Below are 25,314 nucleotides of genomic sequence, written 5' to 3' on the forward strand. Positions count from 1 at the left end.
CGATTAATTGCATCTAACATAAAAGTTTGTTTATATATGTGTGATGTATATAAACATATATGTGTGTGTGTATGTATATATATATATATACTTATTGTTGTATGATAATGTGATATATATATATACACACACAAACATATTATATAAACACAAACTTTTATGTTGGATGTGATTGATCGATTTGACTGCACTAATATATATTATTTTTAAAATTCACCCTGTGAGATTTACTAATTGCTAGATAAGTTCTTGGGGTTTCCTTCTCTAGTCCTCAGAGAGTTAACCATCATAAATATTGCATTTCCACTGCATATTGTGAGAGCTATGGTGGATGGCAAAGAGAGAAGAAAGAAGGACTCATTTGGCAGTTGTGTTTATTGATTTATTTCTGGTGTATAAAAAATTCAACGGAAGAGCAATTTGTGACAGTAATTATTTAGGATTTACAGAATGGAGTTGGACATTTAAGGTTGGTTTGGGTTATTAAAATCTGTTACAATGGTTATTCATGGTTGATCTTGTAAAAAACGATTCTAAAACATACTATTTAGAGAACATGTGATTAAAATATTTATAAATAAATCTAAAATATACAAATGTTAGCAGTTATTTCATAATGCATTCAGGTCAGCACACATCCTGATCTTAAGTACTGGTGTCAGTTGAATAAACACAGTTAAAACTGTCTTCAGAACTAGTCTGACCAACTAGCAGTTTGACAAAGGGTGATTAGTCTTACATTTCAGGTTCAAATTATCTACATTTTTATGTAATTGACTATTTAATTAAAGTTATGACTAGTCTTACAGAAAAAATGTAGATGTCTGAACATTTTATGCAACTGGCCCCTGGTTCTGAACTTCTGATATCAATAAGGTCAGAGGTTAAAGGTCAAATACGAGTGGCGAAGCCCAGACGGAGGCTGCTGGGCACCTGCAGGAGTTCCAGTGCTTGTGGCGAGGAGCAAAAGGGAAAGGTGACCTGGAAACGATACTGTGAATCCATCATGAGCTGAGACGAGCCCTCGCGCTCCTGCAGCAATGCCTGTTGCCATGGAGACAAAAACAAAGGCCAATCAGAGGTCTAGGTGATGCTCAATACTACAATAGAGTACATTAGTTCCCGCCCCCTTTTTCAGCAGCACTGGTTCCAGAGGTATTGTTTCCCATAGGGATTTTAAAAAAAAAGTCTTAATCAAAGTGTTATAAGCCATGAACCTAGCCAATCAGCTACGAGGTGAATCACAACATTACAAACTTTAATCTGAAGCTAAAAAGATTTTAAAAAGAGGACAAAATGACAAAGCACAAGACTGTGTACTTAACGGCTTTAGTGAGGGGAAGAACAACAATCCCATGAAGCATTGCAAAAAGCATTATCTAATTTAAAACAATGGAGAAATATTAAACTTCTCATGTACAACTGTTGATTATCTATATGAAAACAATAAATTCTAAGTTTATTGCATATATATATATACATACACAAATATTTAAGTATTTTGAGAGCTTAGAGATCAACTCGATCACATCCGCAGTGATTAATGTGGTGGAGCTAAAGAGCAATTTAGGCGTGTGTTGCTTTTTTCTAATCACTGATTGGTGGAATTTCTACGCATCATGCGTAATGTAGTTTTTCCACTAGTAATTCTGCTGTTAAATATGATCATTTTTAAAATAGGCTGAAATAAACATTAACAACCTCGTAGCTTTTAAGTTATCATTATAAATCAATTTCCTTGTATTTTTACATCCAGAACCTGACTGTTGCGGTCTATTGATTTGTGATCATTTACCTTTATACTACTGTTATAAAAAGGCTTTTAAAAGAAATTAATACTTTTATTCAGCAAAGATGCATTAAATTGAACCAAAGTGATAATGTTACAAATGATTTATATTTTAAATAAATGCTGCTTTCTATTCATCAAAGAAAGCATGTATCATAGTTTACACAAAAATATGAAGCGTCATAACTGTTTTAACATTGATATAATTAGAAATGTTTCTTGAGCAGCGAATCAGCATATTAGAATGATTTCTGAAGGATCATGTGACACTGAAGACTGAAGTAAATTCAGCTTTGCATCACAGGAATAAATTTCATTTGAACATATATTCAAATAGAAAACAGTTATTTAAAACTGAAATATTATCGCACAATTTTCACTCTAATTATACCGATCGCAAACTTTGAAACGGTAATAAATCTGCTTAAAAAAAATAAATAAAAAATCTTACCTGCACTTTGCGGACAAAGGACGGAGCCACTCGCTTTTCAAAATCATCAATGGGTGTGTAGGAGTTTAGGATTTTCACAATCTACAAAACAACCAGATTCCGGAGGTTTTTATAAATTAAGACAAAAATGGAACTTCTACAGGCATGTTGGCACAGTTTAGGTTCCTCTAAAATGAATTAGTGGCCAGACGGCATATATGTAGAGCGGCACCTGCACGGACGAGAGCTCGGAGCATCTCTGCTTGATCTCGGCTGCGTCTTCATCGGTGGTCTTGTTGACCTGAAGAAGCCAGGCGACCTGAGACAGCGGCCCCAGTGTTTCCATGGCACAGCTGCTCTGCAGACCCTTCTCTCGCAGCCACTCCTCCAGGTAACTGATGTTACACCTGTAAAAGAAAGATGCTCCATTAAACTTTCAGAAAGGCAAACTAGCATCCTACCCATACTATTTGTGCAGTAATCTCAACTTAATTTCCTGTGTGATGAATAAAGTCAAACAGGAAATGACATCCAATGAAATCTCTTTCTTGACTCACTGTTCTGGCAAGTTAAGACATTTTAATGCAAATTCTAATTAAAATCTAAATATGCAACATATTGGAAACTAATTAAAATATAATAACATCATGCAACATATTGAAGTCATGTGCAGTTTAATATATGCAATATACAGTAGTAGGCTACAGTATATACAGTATATTCACTAGTGTTCAAATATTTGGGGTTGGTAAGATTTTTTTTAAATAAGTTTTTGAAATAAAACACCAAATCTTTATTAATTTGATCAAAAATACAGTAAAAACAGTAATATTGTGAAATATTATTGCAATTTAAAATAACTGTTTTATATTTTATTAATCTTTTAAATGTTTTTATGTGTATATACTGCATTTTCATTTTAGTTAAAGTTTTAGTAATTTTGTTGTGTTTTTGACATGTTTAAGGTTTTTCATTATAAATGTTTATTTTAGCTTTAGTTTCAGTTATTTTAGTACATCAAGTTAAACTACATTAAAACGAGAAATTTTACCTTGAACATAAATGTTATTATTTACTTTAATAAAAAAAAAAAAAAAATATATATATATATATATATAAATAAAAAATGTACTATTATTTTATTTTATAACATTTATTTTTAAACATTTTATGTTTATTGTTTTATTTAACTATAATAACCCTGATTGTCAGCATCATTACTCCAGTCTTCAGTGCCAAACGATCCTTCAGAAATCATTCTAATATGATGATTTGTTGCTCGAGAAACATTTCTGATAATTATCAATGTTAAAAAGCAGTTGTGCTGATTCATATTTGTGGAAACCATGATACATTTTTTCAGGATTCTTTGATGAATAGAAAGTAAAGAAGAGCAGCATTTATTTGAAACGGAAATCTTTTAGAACATTCTCAATGTCTTTAGTGTCACTCTTGATCAATTGAATGCATCCTCACTGAATAAAAGTAGCGCATACACACACACACACACACCTGATCTGCATGCCCTTACGGCAGGAGCACAGGTCCTTACGGAGCAGAATGCTGTTCACCGAGGTGGATCCGATGAGGTAGAAGAGCTGTCTTATGACCTGACCCTGCAGCTGCGTCTCCATGCCCTGCTGAGCCATGCTGGTGTGGAACGAGCCGAGCTGCTGCAGGATCGAGCTCACGCTGAACGCCTCAGTCCCGCTGAGCTCCCCGCCATCCTCGTACACGCTGTTCGAGCGCTTGCGGACACCGGTGGGCTTCATGCTGGAGATTCCCTGGAGGCTTTCGTGCTCCAGCATCCCGGGGACTGAACAGAGAGAGGGGATTTTTTTCTACAAGAAGGACCAAAGAAATATGCATTATGTAAATGCCAGTGTATGAACTTGATTTCCATACTGATCATGGGAAAGAGCGCGTCCTCCATCACGCTGATGAACTGATGGTAGATGTTGATGGCGAGGTCGCTGAGAATCTGCCGGTGCTCTGACAGGTCGAAGTTCTTCAGGCAGTTCTTGTTCTGACGAGGCGTGTTGTGCTTCATGAACTCCTGTTGATGGAGGGATATCAAGGAATCTCATTGGTTGAATTCAGGTATTATATAAATAAGATATCTGAGACCCTTTGAAATGATGTGGTGATGTATTAATAATAATACATTGTATTAAGGGCTTGACATGAGCTTTTTTGCTCACCATCAACTGTGGCTAGTGGTTTTCCAATGTTTCTAGCCACTCAGCGTTTTCACTGGCCACAATTTTGACATTGATACCATGGGGAAAAACTGCCATTTTGATATTTTTAATATTCTCTTATTATTTGGCAGCAGGTATATAAGGCTGCTGTCACTTTAAGACCTGACGCACAGATCCATTATACTGTTACAGAAGCATTTTCTTTCTCAACTGTTTACGTTCACTTAAAACATACAGTATTCATATATACATACATACAGTAACTGACTGTTTACATGAATACTCGCCAAGATTTTTGTGTATTTGATTGTTTCAGCGCAATAAGCAGCGAAAAAAAAAACTTAAAATGTAGCGCTGAGAGGCGGCTTTACGTGCCGCACTTTAGGTGTGTGAGCACAAAATCTGCGGGAATAAGTAAAATTATTTGCAATATGTGCAATTCCTCGTCCAAATTCAAGTCCTGTAACACCAACAATATTCATCTGGAGTCATTCAAATGAAACGAGTGAGTGAGGAGAGGCGGGTTTGTGTGTCACTCGCTGTCGGAGAGATGAGAGAGAGAGAGAGAGAGAGAGAGAGAGAGAGAGCTGGTATCCTGTATCTATTCTGCGGAAAATGATTATTGGAAGTGTTTCAGATATTTCAGTATTGACATATATTGAAAAATCTATATTTTTGACAACAATACATTGCACCTAGTTACTATTTCAGTTGCATTGTTAAAAGACTACAATTAAAAAAATATATATATTATATATAAAATTCAACCCGTCAAAGTTTCTAGTCGGAGTGACTGCGTTACACACCACTGCTGAAATACACACACATTTGGAGGGTTGGTGGGTATTAATGTCAAGCCCTGATTGTATTTATAATGTGCTTTTCTCACACCCAAAGTGCTACAAAACAAGAAATGGAAGTAAAATACAGTAACTACAGACATAATACAATACAATAAATGCAGTAAAACAGACATTAAATAACTCAATACTCTATTGAAGAGTTAAATGTATCCATTGAATGTACATTTTATTGGGTCTTTATTAGTAAAGGAGAAAGACATACCTCGTCCCCGCTGTACTGTTTGAGACAGTTGAGGAAGTGATATGTGTTGGAGAGCCAAAAGGACAGAACTTCAAAATTCTCCTGGTGGCCCTGAAATCATAATCATCATCATAATCATCATCACTTAGGAAACCTACGGACATGCAGCAGCAAAGCCCCATGTCAGAGGATTCTGAAGAGTGTGTTTGAAAGAGGCAGAATACATGCAAGCTGCTAGTTTGATGATATTCATCTATTTTGGTCATGCCAGTTTTGTTTGAATTGCATTAGTTTGCTTGAAATTAAAACATAATGCAGCGTGTGTTAGAAGTAATTCATACTTCACTGTAAAGTAAAAAGAGAAAAAGTCCCTTACCGATATGATCTCTTTTATGGCAGTAATGATGCCGTGCATGAGGGACTTGAGCTTGTTTCCATCGTTGAGGTAATCGGAGTGTCTCACACACATGAAGAGGAGATGTGCAGCCAGACCAGGGATCATCTGCACACCCACACCGCGAGGTTTCAGATCTGCAGATTACAAACCACTTATTAAGTTATGAGTTATGATTTTAACTTAGACAGGCTTCACAATATAGATTTACCGAGTATGAGCGTCCGGATCAGCCTGCCTTCATCCTCCTTCTTGTACTCCAACATGCCCAAGTACTCTTTGGGCACGGCCGGTACTGCTTTCTGATTGGCTGATGAGAGTATGCAACATGCAGAGGATGAGAACGGATTGACTAAATGTGAAAGCAGGTAAATGAAGAGAGTTTTACCTGTCACATGTGTTTGAAGAGCTTTGATTTGGTCTTGAAGTCGTTTTATCAATCTGTCCTTCATGTCTGACTGCTCCTCAAAGTCCTGAAACAAGAAGAAAATCATCTTAACACATTAGATTAAGATTAACAAATTTACTTTTTGGTTCGCCAAATACCTAAATGTCCTTCAGGAAGACAGATTTTTGTGGCACTAACAGTCTAAATTTTAAATATATGCATAAATAAATAAATAGATAAAATAAATAAATAAATCCGCACATTCATGCATTAATGAAACATATACAGAGTATATTGTATTATTGTACTGTTTTTGCTATGAGGGGGTGCTTTTATTTATTATGCATGTATGCTTTGGAAAGAAAAAGCTAAATGAATGCATGTAAGCACCTATGCAATCATGAGCGTGACCTTTCACACACACCATATTCTCAGCTGTGAGGCGTGACGTCTCCTGTCTGAGTTTGTTCTTGGCTTCGCTCTCTGAGAGCTGAGCTTTCTGTAGCTGCTGGTTCTGCTCCTGGAGGTCAGCCATCTGTCTCTCCATCTCTTCTCTTCTTCTCTCGCTCTCTGTAATCCTCTCCTCCAGGTGCCTGTGAACAGAAGCACAACAGCTGCTCCTTCAGCCTTGTGCCACAGTCTGTAGTGTAAATATAGTTTGAGGGTAATAAACGCCTCACCTGCATTGTGATTGCCCCTCTTCAACAGTGTGCTGAATCTCTTTTGATAACTCCTTTATTTTTGCTGCAACATAAAATTTAAGTTGTAAAGAACTGCCAACAGATAAAACATTTTCATATTTAGGCCTACCACAACTGAATAAACAGATGGCTCAGTCTGTTGTGATTGGTCTACTCTGCTCTGATTGGTCAGTTGACCCAGTCTGTTAAGATTGGTCTACTCTGCTCTGATTGGTCAGTTGACCCAGTCTGTTAAGATTGGTCTACTCTGCTCTGATTGGTCAGATGGCCCAGTTAGTTGTGATTGGTCTACTCTACTACAGTGTTTGAGGGCAGGTCAAGTAGACGTTGTTTGCAGGCATTATGAAAATTTGTTACAAACCTACGTAGGTTTGTGCAGGAAGTAAGACTGGAATCACTGACGACTCGTTTCAGGCAGTTTAGAATCGGTTCTTTCTTTTAGGACACAATAACTCACTTTGATCTTTGAAACTTTGCAGACCTTTTACATTCACAAACAGCTATATTACACTACATGAAATGTAATATTCGTAAAAAAAAAAAGCATAATAGGGCACTTTAAAAAATTGTGTAACATCATATCCTGCAGTCCAGATCTGTCCAAAATATTTTTTCACATGCATAACACCTAGTGTATATAAAATGTGGTTGGCTTACCGCTCATCTCAGCGCTCTGATCTTGTAACTGGGTCTCAAGCTCGTGTTTGTGGCGGTTCAGCTCCGACACCTGCTGCTTCAGTTCTGGAATCACCTGCACACAGGAAGTCACCATCATCACCAGGTGACTGTGTTTATTGGTTGAGTAGATGATAGTTTCAACCAATCTGGGGAGTGGGGTGGGACTAAGCTTCAACAATCGTTCCTGTTTGGCTCAGAGGAACAAACCGCATGGGTTTCTTCAAACAATCAATGCTGATCAAAACTTGATGCAGTCACGTTCACTACGGAGCCTCTGAATGTCTAACTGAGAACAACGCAATACCACAGAAGAGCCGGGAATCTCCTATTTACAAGACTTTTAAAACATACAGATTGGATTAGCGGTTATTAAAGTTATTAAACATTTAAGAAATGAATAGTTATTTTTAAGGGTTAAAATTTGACTCTAAACAAACACAGAAGCTACATAAATACACTCTACCATGTTCTCAGCAGCGAGGCGGGCCACTTCCTGCCCGATGCTTTGGTTGACGCTACTTTTCTCCTGAAAGAGAGCTTTATGCTGCTCGTTCTCTCTGTTTAAATGTTCGTTTTTGTAGACCAGAGCTTCCAGTTGACTCTCATAAGCCTCTTTCTGCTCCCGCTGCTGAGCTTCCATCACCCTGAGAAAGAAGGACAGTAAATTTGCTAATTTGATGATATGGTCACCTATGTTGATGTATAATATATATTATATGTATATATACATAATTAGTATATATTATTTATATAAATGAAATAGTTGCAAAAGCATGTTTACTTTTCTTAAAAAGGGACGTTGTGTAGGAATTTCTCCCATCTAGCGGTGAAATTGTATTTTGCATTCAAACGAATTGTGCTCTCCAGCGCCTCGCTTTTTCAAATGCGTGTTGCATCTACGGTGGCTGTTATGTACCAAAAAGCTATGACAGTATGTCTTCTAACAGCACTTCGTCGAGTTTTCCTTTGGGTGAACAGGTTTGTTATTTCAAACAAACTGCAAGTTGACACAACGAACAAACGAATGTTACAGTATGAATTACTGACTGACTTGCCGGGGCCGTGAAGCGTCTCTCACTGCTCTGCTCCTCCGTTTCTGCTGCTTTCAGTCATGTGACGCTGGCTCTGAACGAAAACGCGTTGTGGAAACGTGCTGGCCTAGTACTTTTTGACCCTCTCTGCTATTATAGTTTTTCAAGATGGCAGAACGACATGGAAGCCTCCGTGGACCTCCCCATGTATATAAAGTAATAAATTCTTCGTTTACGAGGATAAGTCAGATAATTGGCAGAGGTATTTGTACACCATTGAGGACATATTTATGAATAAAAATATTGATTTTAGATAATAAAATACCTAAAAAACTACACATTGTCCCTTTAAGCACATTTTGATGAAAAAACAAAAAACACTTTTAAACTGATTAAACTGAAAACCTTTAGAGGTCATACTTTGCAGCTTTCTCCACGCCGTCAAAAGCAGTGAGAAGATCAGCTCCATCATCATTATCTGAGGCTTCTTTATTCAACCTGGAGTGAAAGAGACAATCAGAATCAAGCTAATCCAGATAACAATCAGCGCTGACAATCCCAGTACTCTGACGCACCTCTGCATGAGATCTTCCTCTGCGGTGTTACCGAGCAGCTGCCTCATGATTAAACTCATCTTAGCTGAGGGGATGAAAATGGATGAAGACAGCTCAGCGTTTTATAGTTTTACATTGTATTTTTCATTGTTTTATAATATGTTTTATACCTCTGGCTTGAAGACTTTGAGCTCTCTTGGTTTTATCAGCTTCAGCTCGTTGCATCTGCAGGCTGTTGATTTCTTTCCGTAAATCTGGTATGATCTTCAAATGTCACAAAAAAGTCATTGTGTGTGTGACTGACAGAGAAAAACCCTATACATTAAGGTCCATATTAATAACCAATGTATAAAGGCCTGTTTACAACAAGAACAGTAACTATAAAGAAAACTATAACAAAAACTAAAACTATATTATCTCTTTAAAGATTCTCTTGGATTCTGATTGGCTGTCAATGTTTTTTTTATAATTTATCAGCTGGAAATTTTTTATAGTTATCCTCCTTGGTTAACACTAGATTTGCATTTGCAGAAAGGAAAACTAGTGCTTCAAAAACTAGTGCTTGTATTTATTTATACAAATAAATATGCATGAACCACACATTCAAATATATAAATAATCAAATATAAATAATGTATACTGTATAATATTAGTAAAAAATAAAAAATAAAATATTCAATAATATTCAATATCAAAAAATATAAGGAGATATACTATTAATTAAATGATAATAAGAAAACTGGAGAATTACTTTGAAGAACTAAAAAAACAGATTAAAATTAAATAAAAATAAAAATACATGGTTAAAGCTTTCAACTTTGCATTTCCTTTAACAAATTTCACAACATTTACATTAACATTTCCCCAATCATTTCATTTATATTGTATTATTTTAGCATTGCAAGGCATTGAATCAATTATTTGTATATTTCCACGCACATTTGATTATTCACTTATGTTTTATTTTTGCAGGTTTCATCCTCAATATTCAATATTAGGCTTTGGCTAACTGTAAATGCCTTGGGACGCACTGTAATAAAACAGCCATTTGTAAATGTTCTTAAGAAACAAGAGAAAGGAAGAGTTGGAGTTGTGATTCACCTTGACGTGTTTGGTGAGCTGCATCAGTTGTTCTTGCAGTTCAGCGTGGACCTTCATGTCGTCCTCCACTTGCGTCTGGAGTCTGATTCGCTCCTCTCTCAGTCTACGGCTTTCCTCTTTCAGTGCTACGATCTCTTTATCCGAGTCCTCCTTCTGGAGTTCACTGTTGTGCTCCGCCACCCTGACAGATCACAGGACGGATTTGGACAAACTCGTTTAGACAAAGGTCTGATTGATAGCCAACAACTCAAAGTTGGGTCTGTTCCTCACAAAGTTATCTTTTTCGCTTCAGACGCCCACTTTTGGACCATTTCTATGGTGTTTTTTTGAGCTTGTGTATGAGCAACTTTGAGTTTCGCTGAGGAAATTAACTCAAATGTATTTGGAACGAGACGAGAGCGAGTAAATGATTTTTAGGGGAACTATCCCGTTAAAAAAGCACTCTTACTTTCTAAACCTCTCCTCTCTTTCCAGATCTTCCATCAGCTTTCTCTTTACATCCTCAAATTGATCTGGAAAACAAATGATTCGTTAGTTACAGTCACATACTCTTCATTATCACGGTTTTAAAAACAGCTCACTCTTCACCTTGCATCTGCAGGGTCGTGTCTTTCAGTTTCTGCTCTAAAGCTTTATTCACCTGAACCAGTTTCTCTTTTTCATTCTGAAGCAGAACGATTGCCTTAGAGAAGAGAACAAAGTGAACAACCTCATAATTATATTCAATACTGTATCAATACTACAAAGATATTGTACAAATCAGTGTGTCTATTACCTGTTTGGACTCTTCTGAGTTTGTTCTCGCCCTCTCCTCTAAAGCTGCCATCTCATTGGTTAGCTTTCCAAGCTCCGCCTCCAGAGCCTGAATCTTTTCTAGTCCGTGAGCTCGTGCATTAGACAAACTGGCGAGTCTCTCCATGAGGCCACGGTTCTCTTTATTCTAGAGGAAAAGAGAGAAAGGGCTTGTATTTCAGAGACACTGCAGTAAATTACATATTTAAAGAGTCCGGGCACTTTATTTTAATTTGTACATTTGATCAGCAGTGTTACATTTATTTTGGTTTTTATGTTTATATTTTCATTTTTCATTTTATTTTTATTAATTCTGTTAATGTGCTTTTGTCATTTTCATTAGTTTTTAAAAAAATATTTCTATTTAGCTTTAATTGATTTCATTATTAGTAATTTTCATTTTAGTAAATTTAATACATAATTTAATTTACTTAATTTACATTTTATAAAATATAAATATTCGTCATATTAGCTAATTTTATATTTAATTTAATATAATTTATCTGATTTATTAAATATAAATATTTGTCATTAGCCAATTTTATATTTAATTTAATATAACTTATCTAATTTATAAAATATAAATATTATAAATATTTTGAATTTTCTTTTTCTTTTTATATTTTCAGTTTCTGTTAAATTTTCATTTTAGTTTAGGTTTTAGTAATTTTATGTCCTTTTGTCATTTCATTATAGTTTTTAAAATATTCCTATTTCTTCTACTTAAATTCTATTAATTTTTTTTAAAAAGTATTAGTCATTTTAATTTTAGTAAATTTAATACTTCAACTTCAAATTATTTATTTCAGTTAGTTGAATAAGGAACATTTCTAAACAAGTTTTTTTAAGTTTTAATTGACCTAATATTTACATTTAATTGTATCATATATCAGTATGCATTTTCCCTGTAAATCAGACCTGTGACACTGGCAGTGTCAACCTTTACCAAATGTTCTTCAAGTTACTTTGAAGCAGGTCACATGCTTTAAACATTCCATTATGAACAAATAAAGTCTCTTTAATATGTCAATTATTTCTCCCAAATTGTTACATTTTAGGCTGGGAAGAGTAAAGATGAGGATAATGCTGAGATACCAAAGTGGGAGATCTCAATATGAACACTTCTCAACAAGTGATCTGAGCTGCTCTCCACATTTATTTTAGAGTTCTAGATACTTACTGTACGTTAACTACTGAGCCGTTTCCATCTATTTTCATTCATACAAAAAGAAGTTTATGAGAAACATCTGAGACAAAGTTCATACTTAACTGAAATCTCCATTAAGTTTCCCTGAGATATGAACTAGCATCCTTGATCAATAACCTTTTCTAGGTTGTCTGGTCGTACCTGCTCTTCCACTTTCTTGCGCAGCTGCTGGACTCTGTAGGAAAGCTGAACGTTGATGACCAGCCGTCGCATTGTTTGAAACCGCCGGCGCACCAGCCAAGCTCGAGCGTACTTCTGCAGAACCAGAGCCTTGTGCTCCGCCACCATCTATAATAAAGAGACACGATCAAACTTGTGACCTGCACTGGTCAAAAACACTTCAACAAAATGTCAAACGATAAGACTGGCTGATTTGCCTTTCTGTAGCGTTTGCGGGCCATCCATCCTCTGGTGTAGGCCTGTATGATGACCGCAGCCCTCAGGACGAGCTGGTAAATCTTCCGCACCAGATACCCACGACAGTGTCTCTGAATCACCACAGCGGCCCAGCCCTGCTTCAGCGCCAGAGCGGTCACTGTGCGTCTGAGACAGAAAAGCAAGGTTTTTCAGGATAAATTCATTTCTGTGATCATCCTAACTATAATGTTCTTCAAAGGTAGCATATAACGTAAGTTCTGTGCTATTTTTTAGTTGACTATGTATAGAAAATTAAACAATATAACAGATCAATGTCAGTTGCGTCAGATCAGCTATATATCACATCAGCTTGACTTTATTTTAACCATTCATTTCCTTCTCTATGGGCCTCGAGTCAGTTCACTAGTGTAACAGCGTACGCTCCTGTTGTTGTACGTCACACGCATCACACACATGACCAGCGTCGGCCAATAGTGAGCCTAGCTCTACACAATCACACTACCTTAACTGACTAGAGGCCAACAGAGAAGGAAATGAATAGTTGAAATAAAGTCGTTATTTTTGTTTGTTTTTGCGCACAAAAAGTATTCTCGTCGCTTGATAAACTTAAGATTGAGCCACTGTAGTCACTTGGACAATTTTAACGATGTCTTTATACAATTTTCGAGGCCGGCAAGTTTCAATCCCCGAAGAAGCCTATGGAGGAGTGATCCAGCTCTCAGATTTCATCAAAAATATCTTAATTCGTGTCCTGAAGATGAACGAAGGTCTTACAGGGTTGAACAACATGAGGGAGAGTAAATACTGACAGAATTTTCATTTTTGGGTGAACTCTCCCTTTAAAATGATCAAAAGTGACAGTAAAGACATTTATAATGTTTCAAGAGATTTCTATTTCAAGTAAATGCTGTTCTTTTAAACAAAACACATTAAAGAATTTTGAAGAGTTCAAAGAATTTTCTATTCATCAAACAATCCTAAAAAAAAAAAAAATTCCACAAAAATATGCAGCAGCACAACTGTTTTCAACATTGATAATAATCTGAAATGTTACTTGAGCAGCAAATCAGCATATTAGATTTCTTAAGGATCATGTGACACTGAAGACTCCGCTTTTCATCACAGGAATAAATTACATTTGAAAATATATTCAGATAGAAAATAGTTATTTTAAATGAATGTAAAATACTGTCAAAACACTGTTTTGGATCGCTAGTGCTCTGGAAACACTCACCTGATCTGTTTCTTTCCACGCACGTACTGCTGTATAGTGATGGCAGCTTGTCTCATGTGCAGGAACCTGCGTCTCTGCCTCCAGCCCCTCACGTGCTTCTGAATGGTCACGCAAGCCGCACGCAGATGATCCAAACGCAGCTTCTCCAGGTACGCCACCTGCCCCGCCCGGAAGAAGATCTTCGTCCGGCCAAACTGGTACTGGTTGGAATCCTGTAATGCACCAAAGATGACACTTTTCAGAACATGGTTGAAGATCACAAGCTCTCAGATGAACCGCAGTGCAGTTCTCTTACAGGAATGAGTTTCTGCAGAACCGTCCTGCACGTCTGCTTCTTCTCTCCCAGCTTCAGCTCTGACTGGCTCATCAAGATACTGTAACGGCTGTAAAACTCTATATACGTCCACCTGTAAAGATAGACAGAGAGGATGAGACTTTACAGAAGAGAGTCTAAAAGATTGCTAATCTGAAGCAAGATGTTGCTCTGTGGTGTTTTAAACTTGCTTGGTTGGATCTTCTGAGGTGTTTTTGATGAATCTAGTGTGTCTCGAGATTTGACACACAATTTTTTTTTATAGATTTTGTTGTATTAAAATATGCGGAACTCTCACAAAAACATGTCCAGGTCACATTTCACACAAAGATTAAAAAACAAACAAAAAACAAACAAACAAGAAATATATTTTTTAAGGAAAATTATTCTAATGATGACACTGTGACATAGTTTTTGCAATTAAACACGATTCATAATACAATATATTTTTTAAATACTACATGAATATTTCTTTCACCTTACAGTAATTGTTTTTCAAATTATAGGGCTTTAAAAAATTTGTATTAACAAACCGGTAAATAAGTAAAGATACAAATAAATATGCATGAACCACACATTCAAATATATAAATAATCAAATGTAAATAATGTATACTAAATAATAAAATATGCAATAATATTCAATATCAAAAAATATAAGGACATACAATTAATTAAATATTTTTTTTTAGAATTACTATGAAGAACTAAAAAAACATTAGAGATTAAAATTTGAAGATTATTATTGGAATTAAAAGAAATGTAAATACAGTAAATAAAGTTCAAGCTTTCAATTTTGCATTTCCTTTAAAAAATTTCGCAACATTTACATTTATATTGTATTATTTTAGCATTGCTAGGAATTAAAACTATTACGTGTTTTTTTATTTTTCCACGCACATTTGATTATTCACTTATGTTTTATTTTTGCAGGTTTCATCCTCAATAGTCAATATTAGGCTTTGGTTTACTGTAAATGCCTTGGGAAGCACTGTAATAAAACAGCCATTTGTACCTGTTTACCAAATATTTATTACTGTTTTGAAGTAGTTTTTATTTTTATGTTTTCATTTTAATTTTAGTTCAAGTTTTAGTAATTTTGCTATGTGCTTTTGTCATTATTAGTTTTTTATATTTCTATGTAGTTTAAATTTATTAAAACTACATTTAATGCATTTTTTTCAGTTTTAGTAAATTTGTTATGTGCTTGTAATTTTTATCAGTTTTTTAATATTTCAATTTAGATTTAATTTAGTTTTAGTCATTTTGTTATGTGGCTTTTTGTTATTTTTATTCGTTTTTAATATTCACCGGTATATTTAGCATTCATTTATTAATGCTAGATATAAATATTAACAAAACTAATACAAATATTATATATATATATTTTATTAAATATATATTAATAAAATATTTTATTTCAGCTTCAACCTAAAACTATTTAATTTCAGTTAGCTGGTAAGGAAATATTTTATTTAATTTTTATTTTAGCTTTATTTCAATTAAATTTTTATACTTTTACTTAATGATGAAAATGAAAACACTGATATTCTGTCCTAAATATATACATCACAATAGATATGTCTTGTAAAAATATTTCTGTTTTGTGTCATTCAGTCACGTGATAACATACACATACAGTATGAAGATCACCGAGAGTCTTCACAGAAGCGTTCAAAATGAAGTTAAAAAGGCCACATCGTGATGTTTTGATGGTGCATTGAGAGTTTAGGCTGAACTAAAACTTGTGAGATGGTAGAAGATTTCTGAGAACTTCACATATAAGTTCTGGCAATTCACACAGAACCGACAGACGCACACCAACGCCGACAGTCACCAGATTACAGCACGTCACTTCTCACAGGATAACACACCGATCCGACAAAACTTGAGTTAATGCTGGTCACCTGGATGGGTAACTCTGGGCACTGATGCGGATGGTCTCCAGCACACCACAGGCCCTCAGCTGCTGCACCACACGCTTTGAGTCGTACCTGAGCAAACGCGTACACACACACATTTTCATTTACTGTATACAACCAACAGAAAGTTCCAAATACAATAATTCAGGCTTGTCACTTACTCAAATGGCAGTTTCTCCTCATTGGGTTTAATACAGCGCACATAATGAGGTGTAGTAGCGTTCAGCGTCTCCATTAACAGGGACAAGGAACTTCGAAACTGTGATCAGACAGGAGATAAAGATGTTAAAGATGATACATATCCATGTAGAGAACTCCATAGTTTTTTGTCTTAATGAATTGATCGAATTTATGATCACACCGTGTTCGTGCTGACCCAGAATGAGCTGTTGCCATATGCATGAAAGAGCTTCACAAAGTCTTTTTAAACCACTCAATATCCTTATTTGTGTGTTACAAGCATTCAAATAATCAATAGGATAAAAAATTATAGATTGGATCTAAATACAGCAGATGGTCTGTTTTTTTGGAAATATCTTTGCTGCTTTCACATGCTGTATTTCAATGTAAACAAACATGGCTGAGCACAGGGCTTTTTTCACAATTAACATTATTACACCAGTAGGTGGCGACAAGTAACTGTCTTTACGACTTTTATACTCACTAATAGAGTATAAAAGTCATAAAGACAGTCACTTGTTGCCACCTACTGGTGTAATAATGTAACTTGTAAAAATAATAACAATATATAACTAAATTATATAAAAATATATATTTTTTCCAATAAATTTAAATCTTTGAAAACAAGTTAATCGTCAATCGGTCATTATTATTACCACTAGAATAGCATTGTCTGTGATTTTGTACCTTGTCTCCTACAGTGGTTCTCAGCTGCTTGTTTGAAGCTTTAACTCTGGGTTGTGCAGGTTTAACTTTGATCATTTTGTGGCCAGAATTTGGTTCCTCTTCTTTAAAAAAGTCTGCCAAGAGTGCAAACTAACAACATAGAAAATAGATAAACAACATTATAATGACATTAAACTCACAGACACAGATTCAAAGATCATGAAGGAAAACGTTAGGTTGATACCTGACTAGTGCGCAGGATGTCGACAAGCTCTTCATAAAGCGTGTCTCTGTTCTTCTCCAAAAAACCTTTACACTGGTATTCTACCTAAGAAAACAGTTCCAGTTCTTTGTGTATAATTTTCACTGTATTTTTTAAGACAATACAGAGAAGAAATAGTCTCTCACCTTATCAGCAAAATGCTGGATCATAAAAGAGTCATTAGACAAACGAGGTTTCTCAAACAGTGGCTTTGAATCTAGAAAATTGTACAGCTTTTGCAGCCAGTTTTTATCAGTGCCCTGTGGGAACTGTAGGAGATCATTCAGTTAGTGAAAAAAACAACAATATTTCATATGCTTCTCCAAGAAATGAATGACATTAAATAGAGAACAAGTGGAATTGGAATTTCATTATGAAGTCATACGTATATGACAATTTGTGTCCTAACCAGTGTTGGGTAAGTTACTCAAAAAAAGTAATCCACTACAAATGACTTACTACTTTAAAATTGTAATTTGATTACATTACTGATTACTGCATGTAAAAAGTAATCAGATTACAAATTACTTTCAAGTTACTTTGAAAACCTATTAAAACTACAAGAATACACTACAAAGTGAAACTCAGTTATTTTTGTAATTTAATATTGCAGATATCCCAAGTCTCCTGGAAGTTCCGGGAGTTTACCTCATATTAATAGCGGCTCCCTGATGCCCGCAAATTAGTTCAAATCTCCCGGAATCTAGAGCTAGCGAGCAAGAGCGCGCATGCGAGACAGAATAGACTGTGATCCAAACCGTATAGCGCGTGCACGGCGGAGAGGGAGAGAGCCAGAGACCTTGCGTGTGTGTGCGTGTGTGCCTCATGAAGTGCGTTCTCTGGTAATTCATTAAAGCGACGCAGCCGGCCAAACGTGATTAGAAATGCATTTTACTAAATATTTTTTTCTTTACATTTGTAACGCAAGCAACTTAATTTTATTGACATCAGTAACTGTAATCAAATTACATAAATTGTAAATGCAATGAGTATCATGAAAAGTAATTAGAATACAGTGACGCGAATTGATTTGCCAATCAGAACATATCAGATGCTTAATATTCAGCTGCGTGCAACCAATGAGATTTCAGTGTGGGCGGAGCTCCATATATAATAATAGAAATATAAATGGCCACTTTCTTGTAGCATGCTGCAATTTACGCTGGTTAGGACAGAAAACATTGTTATTCTCACCAGACACTCTTCATCCAAAAGGTCCAGGATGCCCATCTTAGACTCGATGAGATCAATAACGGGCTGATTGTCGTAGAAATCGATCAGCGTCCATGGAATGTCCTCTTTCATGTACTCCTCCTGCTCCAGTTTAAACACATGCTGATGGGATGATCAGAGATGTGTTTTTATCAATAGTTACACTTCAAATGAAATTGATTTCTTGCTAAATAAAATAAAAAGGAACGCACCAGGTTGAACTGCTGTTGCAGCTTCTCGTTGGCGTAGTTGATGCAGAACTGCTCGAAACTGTTAACTTCAAAGGTCTCAAATCTAGAGGACGGAAAACAGAACATTTGAAAAATGCTAAAATAGTATATTTTTATTTTGTTTACTTTTTTATGTGCATTTATAACACTATGCTTTGAGTTATATTGCCTAGGCATTAATGTCACCATGAAATCTAAATGGACAATTCTTGATCAATGGAATATTGCAGTTTTCCTTATAAATGATTTATCTGTGCATATCATTATTTAAAATTTTTTTTTTTATCTAATCAATTCCCCATGGACAAAATCAAGTCCCGCCCTACATTTGTTATTGTTCAAGAAAGCGTTTTACTCAGATGTACATCACAATGTTTTCATGCTAAATTTAAATTTCAGAGCTACTGCTGTGTAAGTGACTTCATATCATGAATTTAACATCTTTCTCTTTTCTGACCAACGTCAGAATCTCTCCATACTTCTGTTCCTCTTTTGTAAAATAATATAAATTCTACAGGACTTAACATTTGCTCACCGCTTACATTGCTCACCAGTCACTGTAGCCAGTAGTTTTCCAAAGTTACAAGCCACTCAGCACTTTCACCGGCCACAATTTTGACATCGATACCATGGGGAAATATGTCATATATATTTCATTTAACTGCCATATTTAATTATGAGATTTTAATATTATCTCATAAATGCAGCAGGTATATATATATATATATTCCTGTGTATATATAATATACCTGCTGTCACTTTAACACCTGAGGCACATATCCATTATACTATTACACTTGCGTTTTCTTTCTCAAATGTTTATGTTCACTTAAAACATACATTAACTGACTGTGTTTTGGCATTATTTTGTGTGTATTTGACTGTTTAAGTGCAATAAGAATGAAAAAATAACTCAATTTAGTGGTGAGAAGCGGCTTTATGTGCCGCACTTTGGGTGTGAACACAAAATCATGAGTAAAATTTAATGAGTAAAATTGTGTGCAGTACGCACAATCCCACGCTGAAATTCAAGCTCTGTAACACCAACAATATTCATCCAGAGCAAATAAAACGAGTGAGTGAAAGAAGGCAGGTTTGTGTCACTCGCTGACGGAGAGATGAGAGAAAGAGCAGCTGGTATCGTGAATTCAACGTACCCATAAATATCCAACACCCCAATAAATGAATGTTGTTTCCCAGGGACCATTAGTGCCTGGTTGATCTTGTGGATGACCCAGTCGAAAAGATGGGCGTAGATGTGTTTGGCCAGGGCATCGCGGGCGTTGACGGCACGTTCCTTGGGCTGCGGTTTCACCAACGTTTCCGCTGACAAGACTATCCGTCTGTGACACAGCCAGCGGCTCATATTGTCCATGTTGACGCTCATCAGGTCACAGAATATGGCCAAGTGAGGGTCTCTGGACTGGAGAGAAAGCAAAAAGTATTACAAAATGGCAATTATCAATCAAGATTGTCTAAAGCCACACAGAAAAAATATCTTACACCGATGGATGATTTTTCAGGGCTGTTCGCCTTGATGACTACGTTTCCTAAATGCAGAATTGCAGCGAGCACCTTAAACACATCAGCCTGAAAACTGTCCTTAAGTCCTGAAGAGAAACAAGGCAGCCAGAGGAAGACCAGAAGAAGTTAATGGATTGACAACCACGTTCTTGATAAATTGCAAAAATGAATCAGACGTTAGATGTTTTTGTAAATATCAGACGGTTACCCAGTAGATTGAAGGTTCTGAGTGTTTCTGCCATATCAGCACGGTCGTTCACACCCTCGATCTCCGTCTCACCGCCCAAACGAGTGTAATTAAACTTCTCTGCACCCACTAATCAACAGACGAAGAACATGCCAGCATTACAGACAGAAATTCCACTCTACATTATTTATCTAATTTTGCTTATATTAACTGAAAGCTGTTCTCTATATATTTTAAAGAGTAAAATATTATATTTTAAAGAGCAAAATATTATATTTTAAAGAGTAAAATATTAGCTTAAAGGGATAATTCACCCAAAGATTAAAATTCTGCCATCATTTACTCACCCTCAAGTTCCAAACCTGTATACATTTCTTTCTTCTTATTTAACACAAAATAAGATATTTTGAGGAACCTCTGTGACCAAACAGTTGATGGACTGCGTTGACTTCCATAGCATTTTTTTTTTTTTTGGAAGTCAATGGGCCCATCAACGTTTGAGTACAGATTATACATTCTAGACATATAATATATTATTAACATATTCTTCAAAATATCCTATTTTGTTCGGAACAACTTGAGGATGAATAAATTATGACAGAATTTCCATTTTTGGGTGAACAATCCCTTTAATGTTAATTTAACCAGTCTATAATCATGATACAGACTTAAGGTATTTTCTTATACATTTTTAAGTATTTTAAGTATTACTGCAAAACAGCATTCAGTATGCAATCATAAATTATAATCATTATCTATCTATCTATCTATCTATCTATCTATCTATCTATGTTTAAAAAAGGTCTTACTTTTTGGCAGTAAAATCAGATATTGAATTACAATGTAAGAACTATATAAATATAGTATATAAGTATATATATTCTCAGAAAATGTACATAAAGTACAGTATACAGACCTCAAAAATAGTACAATAACAAGTAGTGAAATTATGATTAAAGTCTTTGTCGCTTCCTGGAGTCGACACAATTCTCTTATAATTTCATCTTTTGTAGCTATTCCTATTTCTGTGCTTACTAATAAAATCATAAGACAAGTACAGAAACACTCACAGAGTCTCAAGCCTTTGAACTCTGGTTGATTTGCACAAGCACACATTTGGTAGAAGATGTGATAATTTCTCTCGTTCTCTGACTGCAGGGGGAACAAATGAGACATTATGAGTTTTGCGCCTTTATCATTTAGTTAATCTGTTGCTAAAAAGTCAACAAAAAGTGAAAAGCTCCTTTCACCTGAAACACAACCCTTGACTTTTCCAGAAGGTACGTCCTCATGTTGGCACCAATGATCTGGTATCTTTTGTCGAAGCTGATCTCAGTGTACTTCCCGAATCGACTGCTGTTGTCATTTCTGGTTGTTTTTGCATTTCCAATGGCCTGCAAACACATCCGATTATTTTGTGATCTGATTCTGCTCGTAGAAAAGTGTTGAATTGGTTAAAAACACAGTTTTACCTCAGTGATCGGGTTGGATGCCAAAACTTTGTCCTCCACCCGAGTTTTGCTACCAGATTTGCTGACCATAGCAAAGTATCTCATAGCATACCGAGCTGATACGGTCTTCCCAGCCCCGGACTCACCGCTCACAATGATGGACTGATTCTTGTTATTCCTGCAGGTTTGAAGATAAAATATCTCACTTTGAGTTCAGACTGTAAAACCTGCACAGTTGGTTATTCAGCATATATTTGTGTCAATCCGAAACACAAAGTCTTTCTGAATCAACCACAGTTTAAAGGGATAGTTTAAGACATGGCGCTTCACCTGGCCATTTGTTTGTAGGCCTCTTCAGCCACAGCAAATATATGAGGGTCCAGGTCACCCATGTTTTGGCCAGAGTACGCATGGATGACTGCATCTCCATAGATGGGAAGCTGCTTGTATGGGTTGACTGCCACCAGGATAATTCCTGAAATGGTAAAAATCACATTAAAGAAAGGGATTCACACCAAGAAAGCTATTCTACAGCCAACCTACCACAGTATGTATAGATAATTTTGGACTCGACGAATCGGACTTTGAGGTTGTGTAGCACGGCCGGCTCGTGAAGGTAGCTGAGGGCCGTGAGGTCATTCTCTCCCACCAGGATATCCGGGTTACGGAGAGGTGGCAACTTATCACCCCCTTCCAGAGGATACTGCAACTCCTGCAACAGAGATTCACAACTCAGGTCAGGTTCTATTAAAGTCAAAGTTTCTAATAGGGTGATTAAACTGTTAAATTTATAATGACTTTCATTATGAACATCAACGAGAATTTTTACCCTCAGGTATCATTATAAAGCTTGGAAGAACCAGGATATTATCTAATATAACTCCGATTGTGTTTGGCTGAAAAAAGAAAGTCATATACACCTAGGATGGCTTAAGGGTGAGTAAATTATGGGATAATTTTCATTTTTGGGGTGAATTAACCCTTTCTTTAACCATTTTTTTTTTAAATCCATAAAACCATAAGGAAAACTCATAAACTCGATAAGAAGGTTCTTGAACACTGAAGGTGCTGCAAATATAACCGATTAAGAACCTTTATAGTGCAAACTATTATGTGTGAAAATGCTAATTTATTAAATTATGAAAATAATTCTATAAACAGCTGCTCAGTTTTCAGATTTAAAGCTTTAATACAGTTTTTGTCTTACCGTCCCATCCTCCAGCTGTAGTTCCAGCTCAGTTTCTCCAGGACTGAAATCTGTCAGAATCTCCGCAGATTTCCAAACATGTTCGGAGTCGGGGATCCACACCCTGTTATACTACAAAACGACTCGCATTACATTGCGATTTTATAAGATTGTGCTTTGGAAGAGATTTTGTACAGTATGGCTTGTGTTTTTTGTGCTTGCACTGCGCTTTCAACAATAACAAAACTATTGACCATATGTCACAACTATAACTAACTTTTAAAGTTTGACTTAATCATTTCGCAAATAAAGTCTTTGACAAGATCATTATCTTCTCAAATGCACACATGCTAGACTAAAATATCATTCTACTAAACTTGCTAAACACTACTGAAAAGGGATTTGTTCCTCATACCTTTGTATACAACTCCGACAGAGCCATGGCAACAAGAGTCTCTTCCGATTTATTTGACATTAAACCACTTTCTCATGATTAAAATTACAAGTGAAACTAATATTCATACGACTAACTTTTTAGTCATGACACCTGCTAAAAGTCTGGAAATGACGATGGGAACTTCCTCGCTCACCTGCGATCGCCGGCGAAACTACAAGTCCTACTATAGCGAAGGCTTGTGCTGCTTAATATTCATGAGATTCACGGACCCATTATAAATATTCATAAATGTTCATTGTAAATGTTAAATTTATAAGTTCATAAATAAGTTTATTTGTCTAAATAAACTCAAAGTGACACTACAACTAATAATAAATTCATTGCACTTTAGATTGAATTACTGATTAAGAAAATAGAGTTAAAAATCAATAAAATAAGGTTGGCTGGAAATGACAGGAATTATTATGATAAGGAAGATGGATGGAAAGAGAAATTTTATAACATACTTTTGAAAAAATAAACTAGCGATTAAACATTTCTTTTAAAAAATAGAAATGTTGTTAAACCACAGTGGCGGACACCCCTTAATAAAACATGTAATATGAATAGACTATGTATATATAGGATATAAACCTTTTTAATATTCTTGAGATAATCCTTCTCCATAGTGCGGTTCGGGTTTCGCGAACTTTGACTGCTTCACATTGCGCGCGAGCGAGTCTCGTGACGCTTTGCTTACCGTAGGAGTGTGTTCATTTGAACAAGGATTTGACACCAAAGGAACAGGATACTGCTCTTACTCACTCATACAGTGACTGCACAAGTATGCAGACATATGATCAGATGTTTGGACACGAAGACAAGTTTTCTCTTGGCTTAGTGAAATATACAAAAGCGAGACAGCTAAGATAAATGATCAAAATTATCAGGTTTTAAAACTCCTTAATGTTCATTTAATATATATATATTTTGCATTTTGTGGAAGCACAAAGATAAATCTTTATCTACGTGTATCAAATTCATATGGAATCAATGCATACTGTCTGTGACCTATAGAAAGTCTTTATACCAATTAGTTTAGCATGTTATGATAAAATGCAATGCTGTCAAATATAAAAAAGTGAAACCTGTTGCATTACAGAGGATGTTAGATCATCGAGATCAGTATTAGCAAGATCAGGTAATACCAGTTCGTCTTCTGTAGTGCTAGAAAAATACTTGTGAAAAAAATAATCTGAGGAGTTTGGCATAAAATTTGTAAAAAAAAAAAAAAAAAAAAAAAACATATAGGCTTTGGTCCTGTGGAAGTCTGTAAACAATAGCAATGCAGTTACCCTGAGATTCAAAATTAAATTAAATGAGACTTTTTTAGGCTGCTTTTTTGTATCAAGGCACCTCCTGAGAAAACAATTTTTAGGGGTTCAAATTTCCAAGGATCAGTAAACTCCCCTAAAATTGATCGGGCAGACCAAACTGTAAGTCGTAGAGGCTTGAAACTTTGAGGGGTTGTACTCACAATTGTCTACATGTCACCAAGGCTCGCCCCAATCGACCTGATGATGGCGCTATAGAGATCAAAAGTATGTAATGGCTCATCATAACTCCTAAATTGTTTGCCGCAGCCTGAAGTGTCTTATATCGTTGGAATCCTTGGTTCATTATTTGATTGTCACCCTGGCCAATTTTTTTAGTAGGCTATTTTGGATTTTTTGAAAAAACTAGTGCTAGGTTTTTCGCCCGATCGGAACCAAACCAGTGCAGAAAGATTCTGTGGAGTCTGATTGTCAATGATTTTTTTTAATCGAAATTTTAAAAAACAGCTAAGGGCTACCTCTTGAACAGAATGAGATAATTTCACCAAAC

General features: G+C 35.7%; 1 protein-coding gene across 1 annotated transcript; it reads right to left on the bottom strand.

Annotated features, from left to right (window-relative positions):
* Nucleotides 1-357: 357 nt before the first annotated feature.
* On the bottom strand, nt 358-23,678 carry myo5c (myosin VC). Its single transcript, XM_077210117.1, has 41 exons — nt 23,470-23,678; nt 23,076-23,186; nt 22,412-22,580; nt 22,199-22,343; nt 21,890-22,046; nt 21,668-21,811; nt 21,488-21,569; nt 20,439-20,546; nt 20,210-20,316; nt 19,864-20,129; nt 18,689-18,770; nt 18,459-18,599; nt 17,411-17,533; nt 17,247-17,330; nt 17,024-17,152; nt 16,318-16,415; nt 16,142-16,228; nt 14,218-14,329; nt 13,923-14,134; nt 12,688-12,853; nt 12,452-12,598; nt 11,087-11,251; nt 10,900-10,993; nt 10,760-10,823; nt 10,312-10,492; nt 9,381-9,474; nt 9,232-9,295; nt 9,077-9,154; nt 8,089-8,269; nt 7,605-7,698; nt 6,927-6,990; nt 6,671-6,839; nt 6,247-6,331; nt 6,070-6,168; nt 5,841-5,995; nt 5,486-5,575; nt 4,125-4,275; nt 3,732-4,035; nt 2,452-2,626; nt 2,241-2,321; nt 358-1,044 (listed from the first exon to the last, which is right to left on the bottom strand). The coding sequence occupies exons 1-41, from the start codon at nt 23,527-23,529 to the stop codon at nt 892-894; spliced, it is 5,271 nt and encodes a 1,756-aa protein (XP_077066232.1). The 5' UTR covers nt 23,530-23,678; the 3' UTR covers nt 358-891.
* Between the last annotated feature and the right edge of the window lie 1,636 nt (nt 23,679-25,314).

The sequence above is a fragment of the Siphateles boraxobius genome, unplaced genomic scaffold (genome assembly GCF_051911475.1).
Source record: "Siphateles boraxobius isolate OS27281-9 unplaced genomic scaffold, OSU_SipBor_1 65, whole genome shotgun sequence".
In the NCBI taxonomy this organism is placed as follows: domain Eukaryota; kingdom Metazoa; phylum Chordata; class Actinopteri; order Cypriniformes; family Leuciscidae; genus Siphateles; species Siphateles boraxobius.